Source organism: Maylandia zebra, linkage group LG1, assembly GCF_041146795.1.
Source record: "Maylandia zebra isolate NMK-2024a linkage group LG1, Mzebra_GT3a, whole genome shotgun sequence".
NCBI lineage: Eukaryota > Metazoa > Chordata > Actinopteri > Cichliformes > Cichlidae > Maylandia > Maylandia zebra.
In genome coordinates this window covers 16482454-16502038 of record NC_135167.1, presented here as the reverse complement: position 1 = coordinate 16502038, position 19585 = coordinate 16482454, and the positions used below count along the sequence as shown (strand labels likewise).

Sequence of the window (19585 nt, the reverse complement as noted above, 5' to 3'; positions counted from 1 at the left end):
GGAAGACGGAGCGGACTCGATGACTGCGGCAAGGCAGAAGAGGAACATTAATAATTACAGAGAGATTCAAAATGCAAGAAAGACTGCAATTAGTGGAAGTCTAAATAATACACAGCTTCGGGATAAAATGGTTTAAATGTAATTCTTGTGCGGAACAAAGTCAGGCAATAGAAGTTTCTGTAAAAGTTGCAGAGAACTTTTTACTTTTCGATATGATTTTTAATGAGACACAATAATTCTGACCTGGAGAAATCTGAATCTGAATTCCCACAGCAAGTGAACAAATGCTGACGCCCGGCTACTTAGCGTCTCAGCGTGAGCGTGTGCTTGAAGCAAACATGAAGTCATGCCTCCCTCATCATTATGAATACAAATAAAGAGTAGTATAAGCTTTGAGTAAGATGTTTTTGACAAGTATGGCTTAATTGGTTCTCATCTCTAAAGCAACACACAACAACACATTTGAAGGGGAATCTGCTTTTACACTAAACTTCTCAGAGAAATAGTTAATGCAGAAAAAATTTATTGAATGTGGTTAAGAAAACACCCCACTTTTTACTTCTTTAATAGTATGTGATAAAATACAATCCATAAAACCCAAGTAAAAGCAACTATATTCAAATAGTTGGCTTTAGCTAAGAAACATATAGATGTGCAATCTCCACACTACTTCAGGAAGAGCTGCATAATATACCTACAGCATCGAATGTTCATCTTATGCGACAGTAATACGGATTTCATTTACAGACTGGTAACATACCTAGTAATAAAGGCGCATTGCATTTTGAGCAACAAAACTGAATCAATCAGAAGACAGGTGACAAAACAGGCAAACACTTGGCTAATCATAAGCCGCTGCATTGTTGGAGGACGCTGACAAATCCGCTCTATGATAAGTCATATGCTAAATTCTAAATTTGATTCAAAACATTTTATAAATTAAAAAAACAATCAGCTCAAGTGCTTCTGAACCGAGTAGACAGAATGTGAATCAGCATGCTGACATAGAAACTTGGGCTAAATAATGTAAAACAAAAAAAACAACAAACTTGCATGCTAGTGAAACGGGAACATAAACACGTGTCAAAATGAGTCTGTTCTATTTTAATCTACCTTTAATTTGCACCCTGAATATGTCATCAGCAACAATAACTTTAAAAAAATGCGTTTTTATCTTTCATTCACATGCGTAAGCGACCTGCGTACGAAAACTCGTTCTTGCTCATAATATACACCTGATACAAGAGCGCTCCACTCATGTATGAATCCGTCAGGTAACACTACCCTCTCCCGACAAGTGTTGCAGATGGTTACCAATACTGCCAGTTTTTACGAGCAAAAATATTCAAACTGGCATCAACAGCAGACTGAGGAAAATAAAAATGAAACATTTAATTTTTCATGTTGATTTTTTTGTTCTCCTCTGTTTCTCCATGTCACCGTTTGACCTAATTTGTTCTTTTGGGCTTGTCATGGCAAAGCAGCTCATCCAGCAAACATGCCTGATGAGGTGTGAAGCCTGCACCCAAATTCAGCTCTCCTACCCTCTGCCCACATTCCTGCTCTGCTCTGCTTACTGGAGGTATACATCACTCACAGGCACAGTCTCAGGGTCAGATGGAGGCATCCCTATCCAAACCTGAAACCAGTCAGGCAAACCAGAGATCAGTCCCTCCCAGTCTCACAGTCTATTTTCTCCTCAGAGTTGGCGATATACACAATATAGTGTGTGCCATGTTCTGTATATTTATTGTTTATTATTTACTTTTACATAAGAAAATTTGATCAACCTGCAAAATAAACTGTATTTATAGACTTTTGTAAAGTGGAGTGAGTCGACAGAGGCCCAGAGATTAGTTAAATTATTCAATATTTACTTCGACTGTCTGTCTGTAAAGAAAGGTTAAAAAAAAAAAATTAACGGCTGCACTTTGCTTGTAAACATATTCTCTAGAGGCAGAGAAAACAACAAAGAACTTACAAAATGTACCAAACCTGAAAAAAACACCCAGCTTGTATTTTATTTAGGTTAAGTAATCATCACCTTACCAGCCATTTACATTACATTTCAAAACAACACAGTGTTTCTATGTTTCTGCAGCTTGCAGGAAAAACAGAAAAAGGTTTGCTAGCAACAAAAGTGAAATGAGTCCGTAATGACAGCGTGGATTGTGTGAATATCAGCTTTCAGAGTCAGGAAAAAAACAAAAAGCATGTAGACTAAGTGTAAATAAAAGAAGAGCTGTGAAATATAGGAAGAAATGTGTCGGTTATGAGAAGAGGTACTGTGGATGTTTAGATCTTCACCCCTGGCTGTGTCAGTTGGCAGGTGGTAATGGCTGGCAGGGTTATAGATGTTGACATTATGTGGGCAAGGGAACAACCTGGTCACCGCAGTGAAGAGGACAACGCTGCGGCATTCCAGGTGTTGGTTGCCTATAGCGACTGTGTGGGAGCTCTAGAAGTCCAGGTGTTTGTTGCCGGAAGTGCCGGAGCCACAGGCTGACGCCACCGCGACTGCTCCTGCCAGCTCCCCCCTGCTCACACGACTCACTGTCTCAGACAAGTCTGGAGGCAAATGCAGTCTCTGCACAAATCAGAGAGAGAGAAGAGGGACAGAGGGAGGGGGCAGAGCGTCAGTGCAAGAAGAAAGCTCTGCAGTGGATCAGCATACAGTAGATGTTACTCTTCAGTGATGCTTATTCGCAGAGAGCCATGTTGGGTTGAAATTGCATTAGATGCTTCAGCACTCCCCTCAGCACTGGCAGCATGGAGTAAACCTGCCAGCGTGTTGCTAAATGCTTCAGAGAGCTTTAGGTCTGTTACACCTCATGGGGAATATATATATGTGTGTGTGTGTGTGTGTGTGTGTGTGTGTGTGTGTGTGTGTGTGTGTGTGTGTTAGGGTTGTTTTGGAGAATTGTGAATGGGACACAAAATCACTCATTTATGAAGTAAGAGAAAGTGTGTGTTCCAACACAACTGTGCCCGGAAAATCTAGATGGATGCATTTGCATCAGTGCAGCAGCGCTGACTGCTTTACTGTAACACAAATTAGTTGTCTACAAGAAAGTCTTTTACAGTAAAGCTTATCTACAGAGCAGCCCTGTGCCAACTCAAAGCACAAAGACGCTAAGAGGTTAATGAGGGCCACTCGTGTAAACCCCCCAAACACCAACATGCTTACTGCTATAAAGCTTAAGAGGGGTTTCACTGCCTGCTCTGCTTTCTCCAGATCTGCCGTGAAAGGCTGTCGGCGGCCCTCCATGAACAAAGTCTTGAAGAGCTGTTGAGAGCGTGAGAGGAGGTGAAGTATCTCCGGAGTCAAGTGTGGCCCTGACAATGGTGCTGAGTGGCTTGTTGCCCGAGTGTCTATTGAGGAAGTTAAATCAGAATACTGCCATTCTGGGTACAAGAGAAGTTAAACCCTATAATTTCCCCCTGAAAGAATCTGCCATGACATCTGAAACCCACTGGCCAAAGCCTGCACTCCCACACCTAGCCCACCTCAACCCTGTAAACCTTCCCTGCCCGCCACGTCCTTCCCCTCCAGACATCCAGCTTTAGCAGAGCCCTTCCACTCCCACAGATACTTATCTTTTTCCTAATGACTAGGTGTTTGGGTACGGGGTTTAAGAGCGTCATTACTTAGAGATAATCAGAACAACGCCGCACTCTTTACCCCTTCAGGGTAGATGACTTCCAGCCTTTATTTTTTTAGAGTGCTGAAACACCTGAGTGTGTTTTAAATGACTGATCTTCGTGTCTGATATGAAGCCTTCTCTTCCTGCTCCTGTGGCCGACAGCTCAAGTTGTTGAGCATATTGCCTTTGTGTGTGTTTCAGAAAACCATTTGTGAGGCAAACAGAGGAAAGAAGAGTAGTCTTCCTGCAGATTATCTAAGGGAAGGTGAGAACTGAGACACTTGTGAAGGACCTGTAATTTAATGTGAGATGGTAAAGCTAAGGTTACATAGAGGCAAGGAAAATGATTCCCAGTGAAGAACAAACATGAGGCACATAATAAGCATGAACTAAGACTGGTGAGACCAGAAGATGAAGTTGTTAGAAAAACATGAATCTGTTCAACTTCTCTCTGCATGTTAGTCTTTCTTTCACTCCTTTTTTCCCCCCCACACACATGCACGCACGCACACACAAACATCCCAGGCAAACTCATACACCGGCCTTGAGGGGGCCTCCAGAAGCGCTGCTTTGCTTCCATACCCTGCCAAACCTCACCTGTGTAACCTTTCGTGTCTTCAGCTCACTCGAGTGTGATTGAAAAAGAAAAACAATGCATTGATCAAGCCTGGACTCAGTCCTGCTTAGCGCACTGCAGCGGAAACATGTTAGAGAGAGAGGTAGGAGAAAAATCAATCACATATACATCATCCTCAGTGGGTGAGTTAAAGGGGAAAAAAAGACATCACACCGTTGTCTGGCTGTCACGCACCCACGGGCCTGGCTACACCATGTCTGTTTGGCTCTGGGCTCTGTAAACCCACTGAGCATGTGCAGAGCGAAGGTCAAAGCAATTCAGAAGTGCAGCTCAGCTCCTCTAACCTTTGAGTTCAGGGGCAGATGAGAACAATCAATGGTAACATCAAAGTTGGAGGGAGGAGCAAACAAACCAATCGATTGGTTTGACACACAGGGAAAAGACAGCCTAGTAACAGCCAGCAACCACCACACACACACACAGCCAATATAAGAGTCGATAAATGTTATCAGAGCCAAAAAACTCTCTTCTATACCAAATGAAGTAATCCTAAGCACAGCTAAATGCATGAAGACAATCAAATTATTTTCAATAATTTTGAATTTATCTTTGAAATTTACACCAAATATTTTAAAAGCATTGTAAGTACAGTAGATTATTGTAGCAATGTTTACAGCAAATGCATTACTGCCCTGAGCATTTCACACTGACAACAAATGAATGGAGGTCAGTGTAGGACTTCGAGAGACATAGTCAGGGAGGCTCTGAATCTGCTTCCCTACGTCCTGCACACTCCATGATGTAAACAAGGACATCCGGATAACCCTCAGAGGCATAGTGGGGTGTATGTGTGTGTGAAGTCTTTCTTTGCTGCCTGGCAACCTTCGCGAGGGTGGAGAAAGAGGAAAAACATAAGAAAGGGGCGAGGGGTGGGGGGTGGGTGTTGGAAAGGAGTGGACGGCGGGAAAATAGACCATTGGCTGTGGTGCCGTGGTGGAGGGGGGCAATGTGAAATTGGATGTGTGCTACAATCTTAGTCAATGTGTGTGTGTGTGTGTGTGCGTGAGTGTGTGTCTTAGAGCTGTGATGTCAGTGTTCCCTCCCTGGTGGTGGGCAGGGGTAAAGGTCTGTGGTACAGCTCCGCCACCACAGCCAGAGGGGATGGGGCCATGCTGGCAACAGGGCGAGGGGTGACAAAGCTCCAAACGAGCACTAAGCACTTGAAATGAGCCCTTGGGGTCGGCCCACAGACTAGCTTTGCCTAAGAGGGTTACTGATATCACCCCACAATGGACAATTCCCTTCAGCTTACCAAAGACCCCAAAGACCTGTTTCTCAGAGAATACGGTGTTTTATGCTGCCCGGTCATTTCCACTCTCTGTAGTTTTATTTGTGGATATGACGTCAGTCGTTTAAGGGTCAGAGAACACACTAAATCACTGTTTTGGGCATCTTCTTTTGTTTTGCTTGTGTGCGTTACAATGGAAAGCAGTTGTGTAATATTCCAACATCTAAATGGAGAGATTTTTCCAAGTGGAGCTTACAAGGGACCTACTCACACAAAGCAGCGCCATCAAAGGCATTCCAGTGGTGGTAACGGCTTGCTAATGACTGGAGTATTAGGTGCTAATTTAACGAGTCATTTCTTCCATAGAGTTTTAGCCACACTTTCAAATGGCCCGTGTCACTGTACAGCTTAGGACGATGGGAAACCCAACACCTTGTTAGAACACATGATGACCGGTCTGGCTGTTCCAATCAGATTAGCTGGCACAGGAATATGTTTAAGGAAGTGACAAGATATTTACCATAAACACCTACTTAATCAATCAGTGCTGTAATGCTGACAGCATTTCGTAAACTCGGTGATTTCACTGAAATTACATAAAACTGAAAATTGCTTCTCTACATTGAAGTCATTACAATTGCAGTGGAGAAAAAGTGACTGAAATCTGGGTACATGCTGTTACCAATAAGATAAGCTTGGGTCATTTTATTAATGCACAACAATTCGACAAAATGTATTTTTAATATATAGCTCTAGGTCCAGTATTCATAGACTGCGGTCACATTAGAGGTGATACCTTTTGCCAATTCCATTTCCTTGAGCGGCACAGCTGCAGTGCAGCCACTGTAAACTAATGTGTACATCTGTCCGTGACACCAGGTCAATGTCTTCCATTTCCAGCCCCATTTCTACAACCAGCCAAGGGTCAAAATGGCAGCAGACTGTTTCACGGCTGAAACTGGTAGACTTGCTGATCTGTTCAGTGACTAAACCAAGGTAAATCGCCTGCCAGCGCTGTAATCCCTCGCAACTCTAAAGTTTCACAGCATTGTGTGGGAAATCATTTGCTGTATCTATAGGAACTAGTATTGGCTTTAGCACACCAAAAACCCACATAATGAGGTGATGAACCTTTCTATTCGACAAGTAAACTATGAGCACATTTACCCTGGCAATTTCGGAGAATACTTCCGCCACCTTCCCAGAAAAAAAAATGCAGAAACAACCCGGCATAAATCCTTTATGCCAATCACTTTGGAAATTCTAGCCCACCTGCACCTAACAAAAGCTGAGAAGAAGCTCTACCTTTCTCTTCTTTTGTGGTAACAAAGAGCGTAACACAATCCCTGGCCTTGCCCTAAGAATAACCTGTTGACTAGCAAAGTCTTTCTCCTTTAGACTTTGAAATTTTTAAGTAAAAATTTGTTCTCATCCTTTTATTTTGTCAAATTAATTTGACATTATTAATCACTTTTAGAATATTTGGGATTTTATTCTGCATTCTTTTCGGTAATAACATGGTTTATTGTAGTATATTTAACCTTCAGCGTCATTTGAATACTAGCAAAAAATACGCATGAAAGGACGGATGCATTTTCTTGCTTGTTAAGTTGCATGCTACCTGATAAAGCTTTTTCCTTTTCCTTTTTCAGGAGACAAGAGAAGAAAGAAAGAAACGCAAACTACACTGGAGCTTTCTCAAGTTTCTCTTTGGTAATTGGGTGATGGTCACCTGCTCACCATGTCACCTGCTGCCTGATCCGGGATAATCTAAAAGTCAGGCATACAGACAGTCAGGAGGACTGACAGATAGACAGATACAGACACAGGCTCCTCATCTATTCCGCTTCATGGCCTAATGCATCTGACAGAGTAGGCAGCAGGCAGGCAGAAGGATGAGTAAGCATTTTCAACGTAATTATATTCCCTAACACTGGAAAAAGGGGAAGGGACTAATAACTGACTGAATTTCATTAAAAGCGAGCATGTCCAAACAGGAAATTGATTAGCTGACAATATTTCAAGTTTTTTTTAATACCTAATGGAATGTTTATTCTTGTTCTCTTGAATAGCTAACTCCTCACTTACCCTTCACGCTCCACAGACTGATAAAAAGCAGCATTTGATTGTATCTGTCATGTTACTAAACATGACATGCATGGGAATCAGTTAGCTCTGTGATGATTCTGAATAACTAAATGGACAAACAAGGGCCAAAGTGTAACTGTGCTGTAACACAACAACTTGTTATATCTGTCGTCATCATCTTCAACTAAACCCTCCTCTGGGGTCCTCCGCTTGGGCCTGTCAAGAGCTTTGACAGGAGAAGCGGCGTGGGGCCATTTTGTCTCTTTTCAGTTCAGTTTTGTTTCTCTTTGGAGGGCAGTGTTGGTAAAGACCGTGGGCATTGTAGGGTGAGGGCACATTGACCCTTGATGGTGGATAGTGAAAAGAGGGGGGTTAGTTGGTGTTATGAACTTGGGCATAGCCAGAGAGTGCTGGATTTCCCCTGGAGTGACATGGTGCCTGGGGAGAAAGGGAGAAGGATAGAGGGCGAAGAGTACAAACATATCTAAGTGCTGCTTTCACTACCAATAGGCCCATAGCAAAAAGTGCGGTTGCATGGGTTATGACAGCATATCTGGGGGATCTCTTGTGCCCTCCATCCTTCAAACACACATTTTACCCCTCAAACTGTGACTCTGATATTGGCATCCTCAAGCTAAAACCTCACTGGCAACTTTAGTAAGAGCAGGTTGTCTAATGTCCTGCTTTAACAATCACACTTTTGGGAATTTAAAATGATTTAGTAAGAAAAAAACAAAGAAAAGCAGAGCTATAACAATAAGATTTAAGCTGACAATGATTTACCAACTATTGGTGTTTACAGGTGAAGTGTATCATTTCTCCCTGTTTTTTGGGGGGCTACAAATCAAGTTTACTTTAAATTTTACTTCCAATATGCACACACGGGCCACTTTGTTAGGTACACCTAACTAGCTGAATCCGTTTACCATCACGACTACCTTAATTCTTTGTGGCAGAGATTCAGAAAGGTGCTGGAAACATTTCTGAGAGACTTTGGTAAATAATGACATGACAGCACTACACAGCTGGTGCTCTGCTGGATTGACATCTGGTGACTGTGGAGGCCATTTGACTACAGTGAACTAATTGTCATATTCAAGAAATACCTGCTGGAAGCAGACACTAGAAGATGGGTATACTGTGGTGATACAGAGATGGACACAATACTAAGTTATGCTCTGCATTTAAATGATGTGCAATCGGTACTAAGCGGCTCAAAGTGAGTCAAATCTCTCCCACACCATTAAACCTCCTCCAACAGCATGAATTGTGATACAAGGCAAAACAGATCCATGATCTTGTGTTTAGGCCAAATTCTCATCCGAATGTCACAGCAGAAATCAAGACTCATCAGACCAGGCGATGATTTTCTTCTGAGGTGTGTTCATGCAAATTGTAGCCTCAGTTTCAGTTCTTAGCTGCCAGGAATGATACCCAGTGAGGTCTCTCTCCACTGTGGCCCATCTGCTTCAGGGTTCGGTAAGTGGTGTGCTCAGAGATGCTCTTCTGAATGATTATTTGGTTTACTTCTGTATTCTTACCAGCTCAAGGGAGTCAGTCCTCTGACCTATGGCATCAATAAGGTATTTTGAGTCAGAGAACTGCTACTCAAAAGATATTTTCGGAGGGGTTTTTGGACCATTTTCTGTAAACTCTAGAGAGGTTGTGTGGAAAAATCCCAGTGGATCAGCAGTTTCTGAAAAACTCAGACCAGCAAGTCAGACAGCAACTACTATATCACACTCAATGTCCCTTAAACTTCATTAGGTTGTTTTGATCCTGTTCTTATGTGTAAATGCATTGAGTTGGTGCCATATGATTGACTGATTAAATATTTGTTTTCAAAAAGATGAGATGAGGACTTCTACCTAATGAAGTCAGGTGCAAGTGTATATGAAATCTGTTTATATTTTAAATCAGAAGAATAACAGAAGTAACGATGTAAAGAAATAATTGAGATTTCGATTTTTTTTACTTGCAGAGGTGATTGGAGCACTGAAACAATTCATATGTCTCACCTCAGGGTGAGTTTGGAGGAAGCACCAGTCATCATAGCTTTGCATAAATACTAGCAACAGTGGGGAATAGACTCTTTCCGAAGACAGCAAAACTATCCAGCTAACAATGCTAAATCTCACTAACAGTAGATTCGATATGCACTAAAGCTGCATGTTTTATGAAGCGCTCGTTACTTCAAAAACTCTACTACCCTTTCACGAAATCGTCTGTCACTGTTTCAGTAACCCAAAAAATAAATAAATACAAATTTGAAAAAAATAAAAAAAATAAAACCTAGAACATTTCCACAGATATTTTGTCATCTATTATTCATGTATTTTTCGGTGCTGCACTCAGTCTACAACGCACGGCTACTTTCCTATGCATGTGTCACACAGAGGTACTTACAACATGAGTGCACAAAGCAGAATTGTACATCTAGGGTTACCTAAACCCGGCTTTAGCTCCCACTAACAAGTCTTGTTCTTTCTTTCATCATTTACTGTGATAAGAGTTCACGCAGTTTACAGGCATAACATTTGGCAAAGCGAAAGGTCGTCTGGAGGTTACTGTGTCAGCCTGGGTAAGTGGCTGACCCCTCGGGAGGGGTGTGGGGTAATGACTCTCACAGACGAAGTCTAGTGTGCAAGTAAAAGACCAGAACTGAAGGCAAAATCAAAATAAAAGGAGAACACAACAATATATCATCGTCCATTTAAAATGTCTTCAGTGCTGAAGATATTAAAACTACAAGTTTATAAACTTAACCTGCTCTTACCTCTCTTACTAACAAATTGCACATAGCATTACTGCAATGTAAGCCATGAGATGCACATGACACCAGCACTCTTGTTAAGCGTGTCTGCAACTGAAAACGGCAGCATATACACTTGTAAACAAAGGCACAGCTGTGTATAAGAATTATGGGCCAATTCTTTACACTGGGGCCGAACAGTCTCTCCAATTGCAGGTTTCTGCCATGAAGTTCACCTGCTAAATCTTTTGGAGCCAAGCAGCAGTTAAACAACTAAGATTTAGCAAAAGATGGTTGAAGCTAAGGAGGAAGAAAAAAATTCAGGAAAAGAGAATCTGACGAAAAACAAACTGTGGGGATCACGTCAGGTTCACCAAAGAAAACTATACATTTACACATGTAATGCTTTTTATGCTGAGTGTGACATTACATACATATCTGCGTATACCTAAGACATACATGCTCGCTCACATCTTTCTCTGTTACCCTGCCCGGATGAATAAAGAAGGGTGGGTATAATCCATCACCAGTTGATAGTCCTCACAAAAAAGAAGCCCTTTTTGCTGAGAGGACAGCCCTTGTGTGGACAAAGACCACCATACTGGGGACTTCATAGGACCCAGCTGAAAAGGTGTTGCCCAGAGTAACCCCATTCACACTAACAGGCATGCTGGCCAAAGCCAGTCATTACTGCTGACTTGGACCAGCCGGGCCACACATAGACCAGCCTAGAGCCTCTAAGGCCATTCACTCCACATCAGCCTAAAGGCAATCAGCCTGAACACTGCCATTGGGGAGCATCTAGAATTGTTACCATTCTATTCGACTGTCCATCTTGGGAGCTTCAATATAAGCATGCTTTCAGTAAATTTATAAAAAGCATAAATATGGTTTAAGTGGTTAATACTTATGCCTATTCATAAAACAATCATAATCATGAGTAAATAAGCCGACTGATACTTTATCACACGCTGACATCTCATTTAATTACTGAATTTTCAGTAACAATCTGTTTGGCAGCTACTCTGAGCACAAAACCAAAACAGCTCTTGTAGTATTGGTATTAATAGCTGAACACTATATATCCAATAGAACTGTACACCACGGACGAGTAGTCGTTCTCGTTATAATTTTTTGAAGTCAGCCACATGGACGTTGGCATGGAGCTTCGTTCTCAATGACTCTGACCTGTGGTGACCTTAGAAGACTTGTGGGCAAGGAAACTTAAAACACATCTGTAAGAAGTAAAAACTGGTGTTACTGCAGACCACAGACATGTTGGTTGAAAACATAATTTTTCATCTTTTTCATACAAGCCGTCTGGATTTATTTTGTAATTTTGGCTGTAAAATTCACAAATATTCATATTTTTCAGAAATTATTTGAAGTTTCTCTCTAAGTCCAGAATGGTTAAGGATGTAATGTAAAGTAATGTAAAGCTCACATAGTAAAATCTAGGCACAGCTGATATTTCTGTTCAGACAGCAGTACCTTGTGCTTTGTGCTACAGAAAATCACAGAATATTCCCTTAAATCGCGTCTTCTCTTCTTTCCAAACCTGTTTGAATTTTGTCTGTAGCACAAATGGTGAGCTAATGGAGTTAAAGAGTGCTTGTAAAACAGGCACACCACCAGGCCAATCATTTAAAAAAAAAAAAAAAAAAAGGGGGGGGGGGGCGTAAATAACACAGTACAGGTGGAACACGTTTTTTCCTTTACAACAGACGATAAACTGGAAAATATCTCCCATCTGAGGTAAATTAAAACAACAAATAGGACTGAAAGTAACTACGTAAACATATTTTGTATTGAATTTCTCTTGCACACCAACATACTTCAGTCCCTCCCCCCTCCTTCTCTCTCCCCCATTTGCCCTCCATCGCCACTCCACCTCCACCTCTGCTCTCCTCTCTAGTTCCCTCCCTGTGGGCAGGTGGTTGTGTAAATTTAGCCACAGCTAGGTAAGGTGCTTCCTGGGTAGACTGTTGGCAAAGCCACCTTTAGGGTGTTCAAGATGTCAAAGGGAATGAGGCATCACCTCGGCTGCCCTGTCAAAAAATTCACCACCTTCCATTTTGCCCATAACCACTAGGTCCTAAAAACACTGTGGGTGATGGGGAATTCTTGTTTTGTGTTTTCTAATTTAGCCTGAAAAACACCAGCCATGACCTAACCCAGAGCGCTGGCTGAGTGTTAATTGTGAAGCATTACTAAAGCTATTAAAACAGTGAGCCAAGGCCTGGGGAGAACACATGCTAAAGTTAAGAATCAGACAGCGCTAAATGCATGTTATACCCTCCCTGCAAATGACCCCATAAGAGGTGACACTTCAGAGAATGTCGAGATTTTAAAAGAATGACAAGAAACAAATGTTCTGAGATAGATGGCTGTGACTATTGTTTGTTTGTCAGCATGAATGTGCACAAAACAACCAAGATGATTTTCATGAAACTAGGCTAGTCAAAAAGTATTGAGTAAGGGAGAACCCATTAAATGTTGGTGCAGCTACAAATCACTTCTTTGAACTGCAATGATCACTGTAATAAGCTTCCAAAGCAAAAAAAAGACAAAATATTCTATTTTTTAAGGATTTTACAGCAAGATTTTCAAAAAAGCAGATGTTTCATCAAACAGTGCAGGTGTTTTAAACACCCTTTCATAAAATCACAGTTTTTTGTTTCACTTCTTGACCAATTAGGCATGAGAAATTTTATTTGGTGTATTTTTTCATGCTTTTCTTTTCTCTAAAAGTGCAAAAATGTTAGGTTTGTTGTTGAGGAAAAAAATTACTGCACGGAAAGTGTCATTTACAGTTATATGAGTGACTAGAAAATGGTCTTTATCATGCAGGAAGGAAGAAAGGAAGAAGAAGGAAGTGATGAATCAATGCATTAACTCAACAGGAATAATTTTAGCATCTTAAACTGGATCTTAAATAAGCTCTTATGAGGGTTTATTTTAAATAAACTAATTTATAATGTCAAGTATGACAATACAACTAGTGCAGAGATTTTTTTTCAATGATTAGATAATGTTGCATTTGTGCCAATTATGAAGCACTATTAACTTCAATATGTTAAAAGAAATGAATCGTGAGAATTAAATATGACGTGTGCAGAATGAAAGTGTTTCATGTCTTAAAGCTGTGTACCTCTGCAGCTCCAGTTGTGGACTTTTTGAAGTTATGGGCAACTGAAAAAAGTTTAATGTGAAATGTATGAACCCTTGGTATGTAACACTAGCATATTGCAGTTGTAGGTTGGTTATTATTTAGGTTAGGTAGGTTACAATCGCTCAAAATAACACAGTTTTACTAATTTCAGAAAAATGCTTTTGTAATTACTATGTGTTTCATTTTGCTGGTAGAGCTTTAGAAAACTATTGCAGTGTTTCTTTTTTTTTTAAGGAAAAGCTTTTCTGTGGTTAGGGTGGTGAGGTTTATTGTCAAAAACCTTTGATCACAAAACCACAAACGCTTGAGGAGACTAATGAGTAAGAATATTAGTTTAAGCCATGCAATTAGTGTGCAATTATATTCTGTGAAGTTTAAAAGAAAAAGAAAGTATAGAGGTGGCTACAGAGTACCGTTGATATCAAAAGAATAGCAGAATTGGAAAGCAGTTCAGATGTGACTATCAGCTTCTTCATTCTCCCTGATGTGGAGTTAGGCGTTTTGCTGGGAAATGGGCGGCCTGCCAGATTGGGGCCAAGTCAGAGTTGTCAGGGGATTACAGTTCTGCCTTGCTCACTGCAGGGGGTGCGGAGTGGGCCTCAATTACCCTGGAGCGGCGTGTTTGATTTGGCCCGGCACTTTTGGGGACAGACCAAAAGCTGAATAATGCACCATTAGCAACTCAAAATCCTGCCGTAAAATGAGTCCACTTATGCATCACATACAGTAATTGTGTGTCTATCAAAGGCTGGCAGGTCCACACCAATTACCCTGATAACAACAAAACAATCTATGCATAATATTATCTGCTGAACACCTGTGGGTGCCCACAAACATCCAAGCTTTCCTGTTTAAAACTTCTACCGCTCATTCAAAGTCTGTCACCAACACACTGCGGGGTAATGAAGTGTCAACTTTGGAGCGCAAAAGCACTAAAATGCAAGGTTGCTCTGATATAATGTGGGAAAATGTGTTATGGTACAGATGTTTGTATTTACAAATACATGCAAGACGCTAGACTGGGGGAGAGACAGAGCGTGTGATGACAGAGCTAGAGAGCAAGAGAAAGAGAGCGAGTAAGAGAGGGAGATCCCACGACTCTGGCTACAGTTAGAGCTGTGCAATTGAATTTCACAGGATATGAGGCAGCAAATGGCATGTAAAGGCTGAAGCGTCAGACGGTTCCTGCCACACGGGCCAGACAGATAAGGGAGGTGTAAGTGAAATCATTAGGTAACTCTGCAGGACATCAGGGGCAGTTTGAGGTTGGCAGGGGGCTATGAAAGCCAAAGGTCCTCCTTGAGCTCCATTGAACACCCACTCAGCCTGATATACATGCACTTACAAACACACAGAGAAAATCACTTATACAAACACAAGCTGCAAGGCAAACAAGGACTCGAGACAGAGACAAGCACACAGCCTAGCGCTGTTTTTCCACCCCCCCAATCTCCACCCACAAACACATGCACATGAACACATATGGAAATGCGCTCATGCACACATACACACACCACTTCAGACGCCTCATTGAGGTATCAGCCCCAGCGATTGTATTTGTCCACCTGGGTATGAAAGAGCCATTCTGACCTGTGTGGCGGAGACAGCAGTGTGGTACAGCTCCAACCGGAGCCCAGCTAGGCTACGTCTGTCTCAGGATCTCAGGGAGGGGAGCAGCCAAGTGTGGATGCACCTCATTACCTCACTCATCCACACACCAATTACCCCTAAATAAATACACCCAGCCCACAGGCAGCAACAATGACATCCAGCCTGAAAGGGAAGAAAGGACGGCGTTCAGAAAGCATTTGCACGCAAAGAAAAGTGCTGCTGGATAATGATGAAAAAAAGTACGAAGAAAAGAAGCAAAAAGAAGAACATGCAGGGGGCTCCAAGTCTTTTAAGGAGCTCAAAGACGAAATGGAGGAAGAGAAAGAATGAAACAAACACAGAGCAAGCAGAGTGAAGTGATTCAGAAAATGATAATTTCTTGCTAAATTTCACCCAACACATCCGCAAATGATTGTTGTGGCGGGGGAGGGGCAAAGTTTAATTGTTTTAATGCATGCAGCCATGAGATAGCTCTGCCGCGGACCAAAATGGTGATCGCTGTAGAGCCGACACATATTTGCATGTAAGACAGACTGCTTGGGGTAATGGTAACGGCGCCGTGTCCGAAGGCCAAAAAACCCAAAGCTAGAAAAAAAAGACACAGGTTGCAATAACCAGCCGCTCAATTCCCACAAAGTTTGACAAAATATCGCAGGTGGCATGAACTGTGAGAAGAAATCCTCACGCCTTAAATATGAGAAAACGGTTTAAGCTGTTAACAGTGAAAAAAAACAAAACTCCATTACTGGAGTGAGAAGGTGAGCGAAGGATGCAGAAAAGGTGTGTGGCAGAGAAAAGAAGACAGATGTGTTTTCAGTGAAGGGAGGTACAAACGAGGAGAGGAAGCCAAGAGTTCCTTCATGCCCCCCACCCCCACCACCCCACTCTCCCACCTCCCTCCATGTGGGATCTTTCTGCATGAGTGACTCTGTCATACCTGGGGGACAAAATGGTCTCTCTCTCTCTTCCTCTGTTTGTCTCTCTATCTGCCCCAGTTCTTCCTACCTCTACTCTTGTATGTCTGATGTGATAATAGTAAGCCAAGCTTTGCTAGTTGTGTGGTGCTGTGTGGTAAAACAATGTTAAAACTAAAAGTATATTAGTTCTCACTCCAGTACTGAAAATAGTTTACTACAGTCCTCAATATATACATTTATTAGAGACCCATGAATCCCTTATTTTGGCACCAAAAGCAAAAAAAGATCATGCACTTGCACATGCAAGCAATCAGGTGACGGGTGTAACTTTAAGTTGCTAAGGATGGTGCGCTCTCCGCTCTCCAGGATCATGTAGAAACTGAAAATAACCCACATGAGCAAAGCCAACCGGTTCACCTGACCACAGGCAGATTCCTGGTTAACGGAAACAGTGGCTGAGAACGTATCAGATTTCCACGCTGTTGATTCGGTTTAATAAACTGAAGATGATGGATAGAGTGGAAGTGAAAGAAGCAGGTTTATTAGGATTCCTTCCTGATGGAGAGCTAATTGAGGGAAGGCACGTTGTGCAGGTTTGGTGCCACAAGTGGGTGGAGTAGCACAGACATGCTGTGGCAGCATAGTAAGGATTCCTGGCGTACAGCTCAACCCTTAACTGGAATCAGAGTGCATGAGAATGCCAGGCTCGGCCACACAGAACATCACACAAGAGGCCTGCACGGACTTACCTGCTTTTTACCAACTGCATTGTCTGCTGGACATAAAAATAGGAAGCTGTTGTGTCACCCTCTCTCTCCTTTTCTTCCCAGCTTGACATAGCCTAGAGGTTTCTCCTGAGACCTCCAGTGTTTTAATTTCCTGCACCCTACAACATCAACACATGCTGCTGTCAAACCCTGCAGCACGCTTCGCACACTGATGTATTGTGAACATATCACATTTTCTTAAAGGATTAAAATTTATTTTTTTATTTTTTTTAGATTAAGGCTTTTAGGCACGCACACACGCACACACACACACACACACACACACACACACACACAGAAATTAGTATCTTCATAATTTCAGAAAGCGTGTGAAAAACCATGAAAATGCTGCAGCAATTACAGTATCTGAACCAGCTTCCAAGACAGGTTTGCGTGACTTGAGAGATTTCACACACTACCTGTGCCTGATTGGAATGTACAGGAGATATGCAACATCCCCAACACACACCCTCAGGTGTTTTTCAATCTGTACAATTCAGGAACAAACTAAATTAAATCCGCCTGCTGTTGTTTGTGTTCATCGAAACATGTCCAGTGGACAAGATTACACAAGCCAGTCATCGATGTCTCTTACACAACTGATCACTAAATTTATTCACTAATGATGAACTCGCAGCTACAGGTGTATGTGGTCTATAAATACAAACTCTCAATGGCTGAAGGGTGTTTGCACCTTAATGGTACCTCTGAGACTTATGAGTTACGGATCAATCAAATAAACTTGTTAATGTTTAGCAGAGATAAAAACTGTTTTCTACTGTTTTAGATCCCTCCTTGTTACAAAAAAAACAGAACATCATAATTATATAACAGCCACTGTTAAAAATCAATGTGTATTTTACAATGAGACAGTGTAATTCTCCAGTGTTTTATCGCCAGAGATAATGTATAGTGGTTTTTTAGAAGAAAGGAAAAGATAAGACACAGTTCCTTTAAAAATAGAATTTAAGTCGTTGCTCTTGTATGTTTCCTAATTGAAATAATGTGTAGTGTACTTCTGTGTGAATTTGTCAGATCTGATTTGTCATCAGAACACAACCTGTTCTGGTGGGTACCGGTAAAGCTTGTTGCGTGAAAACAAAGGTAGCTTTTCCTATTTCTTAAAGACATAACTTCCCGACAGTGTTCGTCTGCTGGATATACTTTTTTAGGCCTGCCACTTCTAATTTTTCTCCTCCACTTGAGTGGTTTCCTCAATTTTGTTCTGGACACACTGCACACCATGAGATTTCGGACAATAGCTCTCTGAGGATCACCTTCTTGGTACAAAAATACTATTTTATGCCTGTCAAACTGTGTTAACTTTGGCATTTTTCATAGATTCAAGCAAAGAATGCCGAACAAATGTGTGTTTGTCACAGGCTGCTAGTCACAAAGTGCCGAAAGACACAATTCAGAATTGGTTCTTTGCCAATTTGTTGAACCAGTGTTGTCTAGACACAACACTGGTTCATCCTTTGAGTTAAGTATCTCTTTTTTATGCTTGAATGATTCATAGGTCAATGTTCAGTGACTAAACAAACAAACCAAAAACCTTCCTCTGAAAAGTATTAGTTTCAAGGACCCGACTGAAAGTGAGGGGGAAAAGAAGCCCACGTCCAAATAAAAACTTTGAAAGAGCTTCAGAAAGCTGGGAAAAGAATTACTCCTCAACATCACTTTAAAAAATTACAACAAACTCTCAAAGTATAAAGAAATGACGTGTACTTCATGACTTTTGCATTTCACTGTAAATAGAAGTACCAGTTATAATAATATGTTAACTTTCTATTCTTACAAAGAGCAGGAACAATGTCATGTGCTAACATTACAAAGTCAACAAGTCATAACTTATAAAAACAATATAAAAATGTTAACACCTTTGTAAACATGAGGCACCTGCTCATTCATCCACCCAACAAATCCCTAAATTAGACAGCTACTCTGTTTGTCATATACTGATTTGTGGTAAGCAGACAATGACATAACTTGGACAAGGTGCTTTGAGCACAATCTCTGAATTAGCAGGACAAAAATGGCGCATCCCAGTTTCATTGGCCATACAGACTGGCAAACAGACTTACTTCATCTGCCAAATCCCTAAATTAACACCTTTTTGGTGAGAAAGCTCAATTTGGAACACATCACACCAACACCACAGCTGGCATTCAAGGGTAAAATTAATTACTTCAGATACATGTGCTTCCTCTCAAAGTGGCAGACTTATTTGCATTGAGGAACATTCAGCAGAAGTAATCGATGCACACACAAAATACGGCCACCCAATGACCCCGGCCCCGTCTCAAAGTCCCTCCCCATCCCCAAAGCCCTGACGGCTCAGCCATGCATGGAGGAACAAACACAGGTAGCGAGAGCAAATCAGACTGCAACAAAACACAGAAACATGAATGGGAAGCATTACAATGACGGGCTGGATGCAGGACAATGGGCCCGCCATTAAACAAACGGCAAATCCCAGGATGGGCTGCGGGAGTATGATACAGATTACAGGCACCTAGTCCCTGCTTGGGGAACAGGGGAGAGGGAGAAAAAAGGACACAATATTGCAATCTGACAGCTGACGTCTTCATATAAATGTATGAATTTACATTCCAATTAGAGGAAATTTACATCTTAATCACAGCGAGCAGTGTGTCGGTCCCTCGGTTAGTGTGTTGCTACGGTAATGAGGTGGGATGCTGCTGTGCTCTCTCATCCAGACAGTGATCTGTCAGCAGACGACACCTCCCTGTTATGAGGGAGCTGCAC

The 19585-nt window shown here is 41.7% G+C and overlaps 1 protein-coding gene across 1 annotated transcript in view; it reads right to left on the bottom strand.

Annotated features, from left to right (window-relative positions):
* Positions 1-501: 501 nt before the first annotated feature.
* The window catches only part of elp4 (elongator acetyltransferase complex subunit 4), a 57188-nt gene continuing 38104 nt past the window's right edge, over positions 502-19585 (bottom strand). Inside the window, exon 10 of the mRNA XM_004539442.4 lies at positions 502-2587. Within this exon, the coding sequence (XP_004539499.1) occupies positions 2459-2587 (129 nt within the window). The 3' untranslated portion in view covers positions 502-2458. The remainder of the gene's footprint in view (positions 2588-19585) is intronic.